The following is a 17,705-nucleotide window of genomic DNA, read 5'->3' on the forward strand; positions in this document are numbered from 1 at the left end:
AAAAGAAACTCTTTCCCAACTCTGTTTTTTGTTTTGTTTTTTTTTTTGTTTTTTTTTGTTTTTTTTTTTTGTTGTTGTTGTTTCTGTTTTTTTTTTTTTTTTTTTTTTCAAGACAGGGTTTCTCTGTGTAGCCCTGACTGTCCTGGAACTCACTCTGTAGACCAGGCTGGCCTTGAACTCAGAAATTTGCCTGCCTCTGCCTCCCAAGTGCTGGGATTAAAGGCGTGCACCACCACACCCAGCCCCAACTCTGTTTTTGTCATGCATTAGAAAAGTGCAGTGATTGGCAGGTTTAATTAAATCTTTAAGCATATGTAGTAAAGTCACTGGATTCAGCAAGTCAAGGGCTGTGGTTGACCATTTGTGTATTCATGCTTAAATTTGTGCTGGGGTATCAGGATCTCTTGGCTGACAGCCCATTTCAGCCATGTAGAGATGAAAGTCAGTTCTCAGTAGAAAATTTTACAAAACATAAAAACATAAAGGATTAGTATATTCATTCAGATAAGGACAGTGGAGACAGCACCCAATGATCTATGTTATTGATTTAGTATTTTTTCATTTTATGTGTATGTACATAAGGTACACACACATAAATATATATACATGCATATATTTGTCGTGTGTGTGTGTGTGTGTGTGTGTGTGTGTGTGTGTGTGTGTGTGTGTGTGTATGCACATGGATGTGGAAGGTAGAGTTTGATGTCAGGAACATTCCTCATTTCTCTTCCACTTTCATTCTTTAAGGAAAAGTCCCCCAATCAAAGCCAAAGCTTGCTCGATATGGCTAGTTTGCTGTCTAACTTGCTCTGAGGATTCCTTCCCTCTGCCTGCTACAGCTGAGTTTATAGATAGGCTATTATACCCACTCTACACTTCTGTAGACTCTGGGCATCCTACTCTGGTTCTCTTGCTTGTGTAGTAAGTGCTTTAACTGCTGAACCATCTTCTTAGCCCGTAGCTAATGATCTATTTTAAAAATTCTTGCTCTATTCCTGCTTGGTCACTTTGAAATTTAGGTTTCCTCACCTGGAGGCTCTATTTGTATACATACTTTAGCAATGTTTACACATCCTGGAGTTGCAGACATTTATCTTCCAACACAGAAATCTAGCATAAGTTCTGACCTCAAACTGCAGCATATCTTACATAGATTTCATAATTAGTATGGCACAGGCCAATCCAGCGTTTGGTATTTTAGCCGTAATCTATCTGACATTAATAATTTTTTTAAGGACAACAGATATAACTTTCAGCGAATCATTCAGTTATTTCGCAAAGGAAAAATGTCTGATATTTGGTAGGCTGTGTGGCCACTGTGTGGCAGAGGTGAGGTGTCTATTTGTGGTAAAAGCTACATGCTAAGGGAAAATTTCATGCTAAGAGAATAATTCTCAGTAATATTATAAAGACATATATACATATATATTTGTGTATACGAATCCATATCAGCCACTGCCTTCTTGGGAGTTCAGCCTGTTGTATAAATCCTTTAACTTCCAGTAACATAATAGCTTGAGACAGGACCTGCCTGTGATAGTTCATAAGTGGTAGTTTTGCTCTTGCACAAAGGTTAACCTGAGCTAAGCAAGCGAGTTCTCGATCACAATATTACTCATATTGACAAAGTATTTGTTGATCACCTACTCTATTTAAACCACTCAGACAGGTGATATTTGCACATTAATTTTAGGAATAGCAAAACAATATATGTGGAGCCAATCGAAGATAGTTCTTCATTTAAGACCCTGGATTTGGGGAGCTTTTGTAAACAAACAGAACATGAAAGATGCTAAACAAGAAGGTCAAGATACAAATCTCACAGTTTAAGATTAATCTAGAGGCAATATATTGAGTCATCTATATTGCAAAATTTGAAAGCTGCTGTGTAATTTAATCTCTACCTTACAAAAGAATTAAGATGATTCTAATAACGGGGGTGGTCCCTAAAATTGAATCTTGAATCATTAGGGCTTTTCGGTTGCATCACATAAATATTCTTCTCCCAGAGAGAAGAGATAGTGTGTGTTCACTCTCTGCCTTCTGTACCTTCAGCTGTATACCTTTTCATGGGGTTTTCCTGCCACTCTGGCAAAGAGGCTAGGCTTTTAGCCACAGCATATTTGACAGGCCAGCCCCAGGCTTCAAAGAAAGGTGCCAGATTCTTATGCACAGCCTCAGAGAACTTCTTCACCCACAGATTCATCTTGTCTTCATTGTTTTGAGGAAGGCCAGAGAGGGTTCGGTAGTCAGCAAAGACCTGGATGAATGGCTCCCACCCAAAGCCCTCCTGGAGCTGGAAAGAGAAGGACATGAGAGAGTGACATATACAACCTGCAAGTCAACTCCTGAACACACACATAAAACCACATGGCGGGTTTTAGTTATAAACCATCCTGTTATGTTGATTTAATTTGTCAGTGGCTCTCTCCTTTCTTTCCCTGAAGAAGCCTATCCCTGTGATAGGTGCCCTATCTCAAGCTTCCTCAGTCCAATCTCAGGGAGATTTTGTGTTGTAACTCATTTGATTCATATCAAGGTCTTAGTAAGTGGCAATTAATTTCAGCACTGTTATTACCGTTGCTGCTTAACGATGAAGACCTGAATCTTACTGAGGAGAGCCATATCTGTTCATCTTGTGCAGCTAAACACTGGAAATGGATGACTGGGATTATTCTACTTTAGATGTGCTGGCTCATCATTTGAGAATCTGTGACTTTTGGGACTAAGAGCCTTGAGCAATCGCGCTCCACCTGGTTCTTTCATTCTTGCTCAACTGTAACCACAGCCTGGACCATTAGAAGATGCTTTACATTAGCTAGATCCAATTGTCATTGGAGGTCTGTATGGATTTGGAAGCCGTGCTAAGCACCAGAGTCAGAGGCACATGCTTAGACAATCGACGAATGCTCATGCAAGCTATATTAGAATGTGGGGTAGGGAATAAATATTTCGAAGAAAAATAATATGGGAAAGGTTCCTGGAGGCTTTAGAAAAACTGATGTTAAAAGCTAAATGGGTGATTTTGGATATTTATAAGACACAAAACTGTTTTAGGTAGAAAAGGCATCATTGGTAAATGTCAGCGACATGAGCCATGGTGAGCCATTCTGAAGGTGTGTAGCTGTAGCAGACTGTGTAACAGGTGAGAACTGGAACTGGATGCAGGCAGTGTGGTGTTCTACACGAAGGAGCAGGGAACTACTGGTGGGTTTCAGGTTTATAGCATTTGCTGGCAGTACTCTGCAAGACTAGTCCAGTTGAGAAATAGGGAGACTATGAAAAGGGTAATGGACAACTAGATTGAAAGTTGAACTGGACTTTACTTGCGACATTGGAATACAGAACACCAGTAATGGGGGGGGGGGTGTTGGCTACATGGCCAGAAATTCAGTCTCAGACCTCAGAGCAGCAGTTTGTCACCAAAGGCTTTGAATTGATCATGAATGTCAAGGTTTTAACTGATACCACGACTGGGTCCTATAGATTTTAAGGCCATTTCCCTATTAATAAGGACACTGATGTGATCCAGAAGTTATCTCAGACTCACTGAAATTACAATGGTGGTAAAAACCCAGAGATAGAGTACTATAGTGACTAAAGGGTTAAAACTAGCCTCTAGGTTTGTCTTTACTAATTAATTAGGTCAACAGCAGGGTTCATCTCTGCTGCCCTGGAAATTTGAGCATGTAGTATGGATATTTTCTTTCAATGTATTTCCCACAGTTAGTAAGGAAGTAGAAGGGAAGGGTTTAGAAATGCTGTAAAATACTGCATATCACTTATTTTACAATGATACCTGACTTCATTCATATTTCAAGTTTGCTGGAGATGATCACATTTTGAATAATTTGTTACCATGTTACTGTCCCTATGATCTATCTTCCATAATAGGGTAGAGTAGGGTGACACTAATTTCTCCGAAGCTCCCAAGGTTGGTCAGGAGAAACTATTTGCATCTGGCTAAGCTGGGTTTCTCCATAGAGTGTCTGGGCACAGCTATGTAATTCTGCTGTGATTTCCATAATGATTCCATACATTTTATTTTTTCCACAGAGTTATGTGGTAGAGAAGAGGAAACACATTTAATTAGCCACATCATATGTGTCATGCCTGATCTACAAGAAGATGACACCATTTGCCCATCTCTCTACACTGTGTAGGGATCTTGAGATTACCAGGAAGTCTGCTGGTTCCAGTCTCCCTGAATATATACACGGTACCTGGAGATAAGTTTCTAGAGCTGTCCACATAATCCAGTTGCTCAGAGGTGCTCCCTTGTTCAGGTGGTATTTGATCCTCTGCCTCCTAAGCTCAGGATTCAGAGAAGGATGGGCTTGCTCCCTGGGGATGTTTAAAACTGTCTCATGCACATAAATAGTCCAGAGATTGCACAAAGCTTCGGTGGTGTGAGGTGGAAAAGTCCATCCAGACTTCTGATGGTTGTGGCCCAGTTCATGTATCACACCCCAAATGCCATGTGATCTTATTTTGAACTCGCTGATGATGCCTTCTACTATACTAATTAGGCCCATGATGGGGTATCCAGAATGAAGGAAACCTGAGGAAAATACCAGGACGTAAGAGGTGAAGTGACACATAGTCTGCATCTCCACTACCATCCCAGAAGACTTAGAATATGAGTAAGTTCACATGGGCTCTACTCACTACCTAAGCTTATTTGCAGCCCATGAGGGCTTTCTTCTCTTTTCCTTGGACAGAATTTGATGCCTATCTGCGTTTCACTGTGAATAGTAGATATATGTGGAACGCAATGCTGATTGGCATCACTCATTATTTCCTGCTTTCAGATGGGTGATATATGCACATCATGAGGTCTTGTGTCTAGATGAGGGAAAACAGCAAGAGTCTTCTCCAGATTAGTATTCATCTTAAGGAATCATTTTTGAATGTCTGCAGATGGCAATTAGTTTTTCTCATTGTTCCTTCCACACCTATTATTTGTTCTGTTTTATTCAGCATTAACAAGTCCTCTTGGCTCTGCTGAAAACTAAGTATACATCTCTTGTCTTTTCTCTTTCCAGTAGGTTTACTGTTTTGTACACTGTGTAAAGATTATCCTTGTATCATTCAAATGCTGATTTCTCTGTCCCCATATCTGCCTGCAATCCAGACATGGCACTGTAACGCTTGTTCTATGTATCTCCTGCATCAATGTTGTGCAAACATTGCTTCTAATTTATCCTCTTATTTGTCAATAAAAGCTGGTCAGCCAATGGCTGGGCAGAAGAGAGAAAAGAGAAAATAGGGCTAGACTTCTGATTCCAGCCAGAGGAGGGTGGGAGAGAGAGAGAGAGAGAGAGAGAGAGAGAGAGAGAGAGAGAGAGAGAGAGAGAGAGAGAGAGAGAGAGAGAAATTCACCATGAGGAGAGGGTTCCAAAAAAAAAAAAAAAACCAGCTGGGTTAGAAACAAAATACTAAAATGCAAGTATCTCAGGGATTTGGCTGGGAGGTAATCAAATTATCTTTGAGGTTTAGAATCGATTAATAACTGCCCAGTTATTGTGCTAGAAAACTTATCAAATAAATCCTACAGTTTCTGTCTCATTTATTTGGAAACTAGCTGGGATAGAGAAAAGATTATCACTTTTAGAAATGCACTTTTACTTCCCCAGCTTTGGCTCCATTTAATTATCTTTCTTGATGGGACATATAAATTATTGGCAGACTTTGCTTTTCAGTCTTACTATCCTGTAACTCTTTGTATATTTGAGATTTAAAAGATGTGGCTTCCCCAGCTGATCTCCATCAAATTATGTCAGGTGGATGGAAAGTCAACTCTCAGAACATTCCCACGAAGTACCTACCGAATGAAATCTGCTTGTCAAGTACGACCCTCTCAGCTCTCTGAAAAGGGAAGGGCCGGGCTGCCAGCTTGGCTACAGCCCTTACCATCTTGTCCCAGAGTTGGAGCAGTGGATAGGGGTCCTGAAGCTCCTTGAGGTTTACCGTTGGAATTGTCAGGATGATATTGTCTGTGGCTAGTTCTCCCCACGGAGCTTTGCTGTGTGTGATAAGATTCTTCCATTCCTCCTGGGTCGTCTTACCTGGAAATAAAAGTTACCTAGCTTGGCCCACAACATTTTTTTTTTCTAGATTTCAATTGTAGACCTTCAACTGTAGACCACATGAAAAGATAGCTTGGTAATAAATCTCCGTTGTCTTTCCCTGTCTCCTTTCAGACCTCCCAGAAGAGTATTCATATTTCTTAGTCCATTTTCTGTCTTGAGACTCACCTTTTCCCCAATCACTCCATTGCTTTCTCTCAAGCCAGATCCCTTCTCTCACTCTAGTTTCCCCCAGCTTTGTTTCCCACTGAAACTGGGTTTCCTACTTACCCAGCCTGAAGTATGGAGCAGATACAGCCCCACGGATGGTGACAGACACATTATCCTGATTATATTTGTTGGGGACCATGATGTAGAGAAGGCCCCCATAGAGCCAGGAGATGGATGTCTGGGATGAAGTTAAGTGGTACACATAGGTCATCACAGGGGGACGGAAGTAAGTTCTTGCTTGGCTTATGTTGTCCCTGTGGCAGCCAATGAGGACCTATAATAGTAAGCATAAGTCTTCATGAGAATGACAAAACCATTTTATATAATTAAATGGGGTCAAAGTTGGGGAAGTAAAAATGCATTTCTAAAAGTGATAATCTTTTCACTATCCCAGGTAGTTTCCAAATAAATGAGACAAAAAGTATAGGATTTAGTGTGTGTGTGTGTGTGTGTGTGTGTGTGTGTGTGTGTGTGTAAAAGACCTGGTAGAGGTAAAAAGAAGATAATCTCAGAATGATAAGTGTCTCATTTCGTACATAAATAAAATATAGTACCATTTATCCATTTTCTTTTTTGCTTTCTTATCTGTTCATAAGTACTTGGGGCTTAAAAAAAAAACGTTAAACCAGTTCCAAGGTAAATATTGATTCAGAAAACACAATGCCTATGTCTATGCCATTTTCCTTGGGTCTCCTCATTTTTCTTGAGGACTATGGAAATGGTTTATGGAGTTAAGCTTGGAAAATATTTGTATAGTATTTCAGATACCCCAGGAAAGAAAAACTGAGAGAAGCGTTGATAGTAAGTACAAGATGGAGAGGGGATAAAGAAGATACATTTCTTAATGTGCCACAATTTAGCTTTTTAGTGACTATTGCCTTTGTCTATAAAATAAGTGTGTTTCTGATTTATACTAGTGAGGCTGTTGGGAAAATCTAAACTATAACTGAAGTGTGGCAGGAGGATCTACATAACAAGTTTTATGACAGCCAGAGCTACATAGAGAAACCCTGTCTCAAATAAGAGAATAAAGTGACTAGAAGAGGATGTGAAGCTGCTATGGACAGGTCAGAAATTCAATAGGGATACAAATGCTTTACCTTCAGCTTGGCATGAGTAGCTTCACTGGGAAGTAATACTTGTGCAACCTGCCCTTCAGGTAAGTACAGTCCAGTGCTCACCCAGGAGTTGTCATTGTCTGATGAGAGTCATAAGAAAGGTTGTAGTTGTCCCTTCCACGATTCCACCCTCTTCCAGAATTCCCCAAGTTCCCCCAATCTCAGAGCTACAGGGTCCCCCAGAACATCCTCAAACCACTTCAGCTGCCTGTGTTCCTAGACTTACCTTCACAAAAGATTATAGAGAAGAAAGAAGATGGAATTTGGGGGGAAAGCCACCCCCCCCCAAGTGAAGCTGAATTTAGCCAGCTTTCTTTCTCTACTCCTGCATGTCCAGGGCCTGCTCTCCATTTTTTTACCTGTGCTTATTTTAATGGTTATTGGAGATTCTGTAGGAGGTAGTAAGGCGGGAGGGGGAAGTAGCTGAGATCTGTCAACTCCGGATTTGAATAATTCATAAGCCAGGGATAGAAGAAAAGCCTGTGAGCTGCCCCTTGCGATCGGGTATTGTTCAGTCACACTTGGAAAGTCCTTGCTTTGGATCATTTTCAGAGCATGTTTCTTCACAGAGTCGTAGATGGAAATCCTCTGATGGGTCATTTGAAACATGTAGAAACAATCTTGTGAGAGCTTATTCAGCCAGCTCTCGTGTAAGCTACTCCCCCGGCTGTAGATCACGGACTCAAATTGAGACAGGGCTCTCCGAAAGTGATAGTTTGTCCCTTCAGGATTGGGGAATGGGAAACTGCCTCGCTGGGCCACATGGCTAGTGATACCAAGGCCAAAGCGCTTAAGGACGATGTTATCTGGGTATTGAGTCATACAGCTAGAGTATGGATTCCTGCGGCCCCACGACCAGGCCTCTGCACCAATTAGCAAGCCTCCACCTTCTGCAACAAATTCCTCTACCTCCTCGGAATCTATATTGGCGAGTGAGCAGCAGCAAAACACGCTCAAGTCACTGGTTAGAAGTTCTGATTCACTCCACTGGAAACTGCTGTTTGGTAACATAGACTTCAGTACTTTCATATCTGAAGCTAACCCAATTCTGCCTGTCTGGTTCCCCATCAGCCAGTGTAAAGCATTAAGCACAAATGGCAGCATAGTTTGATTAAGTATGAGACTCTCATTTCCCCCCAGCACCACCCGACCACGGCCATAGCGGGCAGCTGCAAGAAAGCAATTGAGTGAATTGTCTACTCCCAAGGGAAATGCCCGCTGTCCATGCACAAGCAGCTGGGAGGGGATTACACCCGCCTCGATGTATATCTCAGACATCCCTTTCAGGAGCTGCTGCTGGTCGTCCTCGAGCTCATCCTCACACCTGGAAAGAGACAGTTCTCACATCAGACTCTGCAAAAGAAGTGAGTGTGATATTGGTGGGTCAGCGGAGACCGCCCTGGTTGGTCCTCAGTTCTTTTAATCCAAAACCTTTAAGAGTAAACAGAGTAGAGTGATCCTTTTACCTCGCCATGATGTACCTTCAAATTCTAACTGGGAGGAAATGGAAAGTAAGATGAGAGGAAGGGAAGAAAGGAAAGAACATTGATAAAGTTGATCAGAGCCAGTATGTGGGCTTATGAATACCAAAACAAAAGACTGAAAAACCATAACCAAACAGACAAAACCAAAATACTGAGCAAAAGGTGAGAGGATATATTTACAACACGTCAAAAGGTAGTATCTATAATACAGGAAGAACATTTAATAATCAAAGGAAAAGATGAAAGAAAAAATGAAGAGCAAGTACTTCAAGAAAGAAGTGAGAATTGCTATAAATTGGTAATCAGAAAACATAAATGAATAGCGACAACAATACCAAAAAATTTCATAATTCAAAAGTTCATTCATAGTACTAATATAAGCTATATTTTGTCATGAGTATAAGTTATTATGGTCTTTTAAAATGGCAATTTTTCATTTCAATAAACATTTCATAAACAAATATCTTTGAATCCAGAATTCACCTTTTTAGACTAGGTGTGAAAACTTGCATTTGATATGATGCAGATAGATACTCATGTGAAAACTTTAACAACAAATATTGATAATAACTTATACCTCTGCTGTCCTCCATCATGCGACAGTTACTCATTTTTGTTTGGTTTGTGTTTTATTTTTCAATATAGGGTTTCTCTGTGTATCTCTGTCTGTTTTGAAACCTGCTCTGTAGACCAGGCTGGTCTCAGAGATCTGCCTGTCTCTGCTTTCAAGTGCTGGGATTTGGCCACCACCACTCAACACTATAGTTACTCTTTTTGTAGTCAAATGTGTTGGGCAGTTGATCCAATCCTTCAGTCAAGGGAAACCCACTATTTTCCCAATTTTTACCTCATCTTTATGAAGAATCCCCATCTATTATGAAAAAGACGCTTCAGGACTGGCACTAGCTATCTCACCACACTTTCCCACTCAGACATTACCTTTTCCTGATGGTTCTACTCTGCTCCAGGAGAGAGAGGTTTTGGAATGTAAAGATACGTAGTTTATTCATGATACATTTTCTTTGCTATCTTTGGGATAGTTGGCATTGTACTTGATTGACTTACTGACTGATTGATTGACTGACTGATTGACTGATTGATTGATTGATTGATTGATTGATTGATTCATTCATTCATTCATTCATTCATTCATTCATGTATAGTCCCTATTTACAATGCCAGGTCCTGCATGATGATCAAATAATACAACGGTAAGCAAAATAGACAAAATTCCTTTTTTAAAATCTCTCTGTGTGAGAGAGGGTATATGTATATGTGCCTGTTTGCTACTGTGTGTGTACTAACATCTGTGTGTAGAACACAGGTTTAAGAGTGTGCATGCACATACATGGTAGACTGAAAGTGATGTTTGAAGTCTTCCTTGATCATTCTCCATCTTATCTATTAAGGTTGTATCTCTCAGTTGAACCCAGAGCTTACCTGTTCATGTAGTGTAGTAGAAAACGTCCTCCCTTATCTCTGCCTCCTCCTCCATGCTAGGATTATTGATTGGATGGGCAACTTGCTAACCTAGCATTTATGTGGTTGCTTGGGATTTAATTTTGGTCCTCACACTTGCTTGGCAAGCATTTTTTTTTCTTTTGAGCCATCTCCCCAGATATAAACAAACACAATTTGTATTTTATATATTTTGTAGACCTTTTTATAACTTACCTTTCAAGTTGTAACCACTCCTCTCTAAAGACTTATGATGAGGATATTCAATTGTAAATGCAACAAAATACCCTGACCTCAAGGTAGTTAATAACCAGTCTATACTAGAGAAAATAAGATATTGTTGCTTAACTACTGTGGTAGTTTATATAAATATGGCCCCTATAGATTCAAGTATGGAATGGCACTAGGGAATGGCACTCCTTGTTGGAGAAAGTATGTCACTGGGGTAAGCATTGAGGTTTCAGAGGCTCAATCCAGGCCCAGAGTCTTTCCCTTCCTGCTGCCTATCAGTCTAGATGTAGAACTCTCAGCTTGTTCTCCAGCTTGTCTGCCTGTGTGCTATCATATCCATTGTGACAATAATGGATTAAAACTCTGAATGTGTTAACCGGTCCTCAGTTAAATGATTTCCTTTGTAAGAGTTTCTGTGGTCATGGAGTCTCTTCATGCAATGAAACATTTACTAAGAAGACTACCATACATGATAATTGCATTAGTAGTTATAATTATTTCACTATGTGATAACCAGGTTATCCATGTTAGGCTGAAATCTCCTTTTAGAATAGGATAATTTGGCTGTTATTTAACAAGAGTGAGAGTCCAATGAGGAAAGCTTTACTTACTGGACATAGAGTCTGAGATTGGGTATCTCCTTAGAAACCTTGAACCAGTCTCTATTCGCAGAGATATCAGTGAAATATACTCCAGCCACACTTGTCACCTGGTTTCCAGGAAAAATGGATAGCACTTTATCATGGCCATGGTGAGCAGCCCAATTCAAAGCCTGGCCTCCAATTAGCAAACCTCCTCCATTCTTCAGGAATTGGATCAGCTTCTCAGTCAAGGCATCATTGTAGGCATCAATGCAATAAACTCCCAGAGCCTCTCCAGGCTCAGGCTGAACCAAGGCATTTATCCCAGAATCACCTAGGATGTTAACTAATGATGCTAAGGAAGAATGCACCGCTATGGGAGCCCCTGGGCAGGGGCAGAGCCATTTCACCACATTGAGAAGAAATGGAACCAAGCCATCGTGCAGCAGGTAGCTCTCATGGGATACGACCACCAGGCGGCCTTGTCCATAGGAAGAGGCAGCAATGAGCACCTGGCCCTTGTCATTCACCATCACTGGGAAGGCTGACTCCCCAGTAAGGAGAAGTTCACTGGGAATGGGTTCTTTGGGAAGATCCCAGCTGGTCACTCCATTCATGAGGGTCTCAAAAGCAGCATCAGGGGTTGTTGCCATGGTTCTGCCAGCTGCTGCAGAGGAAGCAGAGACTCAGGATGAGTGAACAGATGCTAAATAAATGAAATCAAGAAGTGTTTTCACAGAGTCTTACACGACGAATCCTGTACTCAAGCCTGAGAAGTTAGAATACTTACCTCTCCTTTGATTTCATCTGAGGCGCTTCATTCTCAGGATGTATGTTCACAACTCAGTTCTTTCTTGCTATTTCTTTCCTACTTCCACCCAGATGCTCACTATGACGTTCTTTCATTGTGTTAGCTCTCCTCTCTTCTGGCCCCCTGCTGCCCACCAGACACTGCAGTTAAAGCTACTGTTCATGTATAAGAGCTGTATTGATCCCCGTGGCTGACCCCAGACCAGACTTCTCTGGTGCACACAAATCCTTTTGTTTTCATACGCGTATCAGTTCCAACTGTTATTTGTGAGGAACTGAGCTCATCTTTATCTTCTCAAAGGAACAAACATTTGAACTCATTTCTTTCTGTGTAAAGAAGATGCTATCAACCTTGAGAGGTTTGATGTATAGGCTGATTTGTTTATAGATTGGCATAGGTATCTGTCTAAAGCTGACTCCTGCACATTTATCAGTCTTCCCTGTTGCTCAGAATGATGGGGAGCAGCAGAGTTTCAGAATCACATTTGCCCCCGTCCTCTCTCCACTTCAAACACCCCATCATCAAATTCTGCAAAATATCAATTACATCTCTTTGCACTACTGGTGCCTCTAGCCTGTTCCAGGATCTTCAGATTTCAGGCGCCAATTGTAATCAGTGATCACACAAACTCCTCCTCTGGTAAGAAACTTTCTGTGCTAGTTAGTTTTCACTGTCCAGTTGACACAACCTGGATCCACCTGGGCAAAGAATCTCAACCAGGAATTATATGGATCAAGTTGGCCTGTGAACGTGTCTTGGGAGTGGTTGTCTTGATTGTTAATTGGAGTGGAAAGACCCGATTTGACTTCAAGAGGCACCATTTCTCATGTTGGGTCCTGGACTATGTAAGAGTAGAGAAATCTAGCTAGTTCTACAGCAAGCCAGTAGTAGGCACAATGCATGCATCTTCTTGTGTTCATGACTGTGGATATGGTGTGATATCCTCAAGCCCCTTACCTTGCAACACCCCTGACATGATGAATAGAGAACCTGGAATTGTGAACCCTAATAAATTTCCCTAGGTTACTTTTTGTCAGGGTATTTGTTAGTCCAAGAGACATGTAACTAAAGATGGTGCCTCACTCCTGGGAAATAGGAACACTACTTTCGGCCCAGGAATGGAAGTCTGGGATTCTCTTTGCATGAGATTCTCTTTGCATGACTTTACAACTTTGTATTCCATTCTATTCTCAATAAAGACTCTACTTAAAAATGAGAATTTGACTTGTGATTTTTAGTCTACAAGAGGTCATTTCCTGTAAAATGCCATTCCACCCTGTCCCTCTTTTGCTGTTTTACAATACTCATTTACCACCAGAAGCCAGATAACAAAATTTCTGAGAACAGAGACTTGTTCTTAGAAAGTACAAGGTACAGGATCTTTAGACTCAAAACATGGCTTTGATTCATTTTGAAGTTGGATTGTGAATAGGCATTGCCTTCCCAGTGAGAGATAACTCTGCACACTTAGATATGAAGAAAAAGCTTTTTGCTAAAGTGCCAAGCTGGCTGGGGCTAATGTCTAAATAAGAATCAGGATTGAGCAAAAGATTTTAACTTATATACACCTAGGCTTATGCATTCCGTAAACACTGTCATCTTTAAATCTCCTTTGTCCGGGCCCCAGGTCTCACTCTGAACAATTTAAACAGAGACAGGAGACTGCAAGTCTGGCTGCTTAGGTAGTTAGGAGATTTACACGGCAAAGCTGTTGCCAAAATTATTTCTTAGGATCATCTTGTCCATCTGGTAGAATTATATTTTTCCTGATAAGAGCACACAGGACTTAATGGCAGACTAGGACTTAATGATGATTGTGTCCCAGTGCTGTCTCCCCTGAGCTGCCCTTATAGGTATGGCATTAGGGATGGGCATAATGGTTAGTTATAAGTTAGGGCAATCTTCTTTGTTATGGGAATGGAGCCTAGCAGTAGGTGAATAAACATGTAAATTCTAGCACCCTAAATTCGGCTTATCTCTCACAGGACTGGTTAGCATACTTTGGGGGTATTTGGAAGCAGTGCTCCTTAAGCTAAATTCTACTTGTGTGACCTAAAGTCTACTAAGCAAATTTATTGGTAAATCCTTTATAATAGTGGTTATCAACCTGTGGGTTGTGACCCCTTTGTCAAACTTCTCTCTCTAAAAAATATTTACATTATACTTCTTAATAGTAGCAAAATTATAGCTTTTAGGTAGCAGCACCAAAAGGAATTTTATGGCTGGGGGGGGGTCATCACAACATGTTTAAAAGGTCACAGCATTAGGAAGGCTGAGAACCACTGCTTTGTAACATCAGTTTTATTTCTTTGAGTTTCTTCTACATCAGTGTAGCACTGAGAGGCTTCCCAACCGAGTGAGTGAGGGAGAGCTTTGTTCATTTTGAGTAGCAAGAAGGCCAGGCAAGACACTTCAGTTTCAGCACTAGCTTAATCTGTCAGCTATAGTTGATGAATGGTTTACAGATAGTTAAAAGACCTGCGTACCCCATGCAAGTTTTAGAAAGAACGGGTATAAGTATACTACTCCCTGCATACTCTTTCCATAGCTGTAGATTTGCCAATATTCTGCCTAGCACTTGGGTTCTTTGGACTGTTATTGAGGTAACCAGAGATATATGCTTGAACAAAGAAATGGGTAATGTCAGTCCTCAGGAGGAATACTGCTCACACTCCTTGTCATTTCAGAATGAAGTCTAAGTACTAGAGAAGATTTTAAAGATTCATCTACTGTCTTTGTTTGAAGACGGAAGGGTGTTTGGTTCCTCACACCTTAGGAGATCTTATCATAAATTCTAGGTGTGGTAGAACCAGTCAAGAACTGGGAGACAGAAACACCAGTCACCCACCTAATGATAGGAAATGGGGTAAGTGCATAAGGTAGATGTTCTATAAAATCTGCTGGCTTCAGCATCTGTGAGGGATGAGGAGAAGGCACCTTGGGTGAAAGGGCATGGGTGGAGATTTGTGTTAAGGACATGGTACACAGTCCTATTCAAAATCATTTAATAGGGTGGATAAGATGGCTCAGTGAATTAAGGTGCTTGCTGTTAAGCCTGACAACCTGAGTGTGGTATCTAGAATCTACATGGTGGAAGGAGAGGACTGACTCTCAAGAGCTGTCCTCTGACTTGCCTATGGGCACTGCATCTCTCTCTCTCTCTCTCTCTCTCTCTCTCCATCTCTCTTTGTCTGTCTGTCTGTCTCTCTCTGTGTCTCTCTCTGTCTCTGTCTCTCTCTCCCTCTCTCTCCCTCTCTCTGTCTCTCCCTCCCTCCCTCCCTCCTCTTTTCTCTCCTTCCTTTTGTCCTTTGTTTTGTAAAAGCACAACCTCTAACACAGGCTGACCTCAGTTCTCTAACTGATGATGGCCTTGAACTTCTGATCTTCTTGCCTTTACTTCCTGAAACAGGAGATTACAAACGTGTACCACTGCACCCATTTTTTGCAGTGCTGAAGATCAAACCCAGGGATTCATGCATGCTAGCCACACACATTTTACTAACTGAACCAAGCCCAAGACTTATGCCTTTTCTAATATATGGGCCCAAGTCCACACCTACATTTCTGTATGCTATGGTTTAAGTATATATTTCTCCCTCAGAAGAAATTGTAGAAATTGATTGCTAATGTAATATTATTGAGAAGTAGTGGGGCCTTAATAGGTGATTGGGTCTTCAAGAGGGATTCATGCCTTCTTCCAGGAATGTTGTTCACTAATGCAGAAATGAAGCCATTCTTCCTATGATCTGGATAAGCCCCAAGAAGATGGGTTTGCATAAAGTGAGGCTTCTCCTCATACTCTTTCTCCCACAAGGAATAGTTTGTCCTGCCCCTTTTCTAGTATGAACACAAGACTAACTCTGACCAATGTAGCTGCTAGTTTTTGGACTCTGCAGCCTTCAGTTCTATGAGCCAAACTTAGCATATTTTCTTTATAAACCACTCCTTTTACAGCAATAGAGAACATAGTAAGCAGTAGTGTTAGCAGAGCCCAAGGCATAGCTCTTAACTCTAAAATCCAAAGCAAGGATGCTTTTACACCTTCTGTCTGTGCCTACACAGCAAAGACCTAATATTTCAACAAGAGTCACACTACTTACCTGGATGTCTTATATGTATAGCTCGTGTCTCCTGAGAAGAAGAGATGTCTCTGTGGACTTAGGGTGGACAAACTGGAGATTCTGTACATAAGAAGAGAAGTGTGATCACTTTTTAGTATTGTCCTTCTTCCTGCTTCCCCTGGGAAGGGTGGTGTTTGGGCTGGAGACTTCATTGAATAATAGAGGGACACTCAAGCTGTACTTCTTGTGAGTCTTGCGTTGTGTCTTGACCCCTCATAACCTTTGCATCCATAACCCTTGCAGATGTGACTTAAGCTCTGAGATTTTTTAGCTCCTTCAGTTGCAGCAGTAGCTCTATCTGAGTGACCAGCTTCCTCCTCTTTAAACTAGTCTTTTTCTGTGGTAAGCAATGGGATCTCTCAAAGCTTCCATCCTAGGAAACAGCAAACAATAAAAGTGTTAGCTTTAATTATCAACTTGATACAGCACAACACTGAATGATACAGAGAGAGAGAGAGTCTCAATAAAGAATTGCCTCCATTGGGGGTTGGTCTCTGGAGGATTGTATTCTTCCTAAGAATGACTTTTAGAAACTTTTTATTGATTCATTCTAAATTTTACACCACACACTCCAGTCCTACTTATCTTCTGGAACCTTCATATTAACCCTCTGCCCTTGCAATGCCCTTCCCCAAGAAAACAAAAATCCAAAGTACACAAACAAAGAAAAGAAAAGAAAAGAAAAGAAAAAAAAAAGAGAAAAGAAAAACACCACCACCACCACCAACAACAACAAAATCTTGTAGTGGAAGCTGTAGTGTGTCCTAGTGTGTGGCACAGTCTACCCTTTTGTCCACATATGTTTACTTGCAAAATGTCCATTGCAATGAGTCCTTGGTATGGTTCAAGGCCCCAGGCTTCTGCTACACTATTAATACTGGATCCTCACTGGGACTCCTCTCAGATATTGTTGTTGCCCTGTGTCATGGAGACCCTGCAGCTTTAGATTTAGAGCAGAAGGACCTGCCTCTTCACAAGTTCAAGCATCAGAGTTGTTGTAGATGTTGGTTTGGGCCAATTCATAGCCCTAGATCTGGGCCTGAGTGGTAGCTGAGTTGCTCAGTCTGCTAGCTCTCTCACACCCTCACCACCAGGGTGAGCTCTCTGACACTACCCCAGGTAGTTTACCCAATGCTCCAGCCAGAAATAGGCAAGGTCAGCTCTCCACATCCCCTACCTAATGGACCACTCTGACTGGGGTCTGATCCACTGTGCTGACCAGATGAGTGACAGGGCCCTCTCTTCCAAGTGCTGCAGCCTGTGAGGGGCAGGGACAGCTCCCCCACGCGAATGACCCCAAGGTTAACTATCTCCGAGGAGAGACAGGGAAGGATATCTCTTCGTCACACACGCCCATGGCACTGCATGACAGATGAGGACCAGGGACAGCTTTCCTGAGCTCAAGCCCTCAGGGCTGGCTGGCTCCTATCCCTGCCACAAGGGATAGCTCTACTATATGGCCTGGGAGGGGTGTGAAACCTGCTTTCCTGAGTGCAGCAATCAGTAAGGAGTGGAGCCAGCTCTATACAGCTATTAGACATCAGCATGGTCTCAGGTAGCAGCTCAGACCAGGGACATCCACATGGCCTTTGGCAGTAACAT

At 41.6% G+C, this 17,705-nt stretch overlaps 1 protein-coding gene across 1 annotated transcript; it reads right to left on the minus strand.

Moving 5' to 3' along the window:
• Window positions 1-1,760: 1,760 nt before the first annotated feature.
• Window positions 1,761-11,920, minus strand: Tcaf3 (TRPM8 channel-associated factor 3). The gene is made up of 7 exons (NM_203396.1): window positions 11,202-11,920; window positions 7,777-8,741; window positions 7,400-7,497; window positions 6,360-6,573; window positions 5,829-6,068; window positions 4,224-4,561; window positions 1,761-2,296 (listed from the first exon to the last, which is right to left on the minus strand). The coding sequence occupies exons 1-7, from the start codon at window positions 11,822-11,824 to the stop codon at window positions 2,030-2,032; spliced, it is 2,745 nt and encodes a 914-aa protein (NP_981933.1). The 5' UTR covers window positions 11,825-11,920; the 3' UTR covers window positions 1,761-2,029.
• Window positions 11,921-17,705: the final 5,785 nt, after the last annotated feature.

This window comes from Mus musculus, chromosome 6, assembly GCF_000001635.26.
Source record: "Mus musculus strain C57BL/6J chromosome 6, GRCm38.p6 C57BL/6J".
NCBI classification, from domain to species: Eukaryota; Metazoa; Chordata; class Mammalia; order Rodentia; family Muridae; genus Mus; species Mus musculus.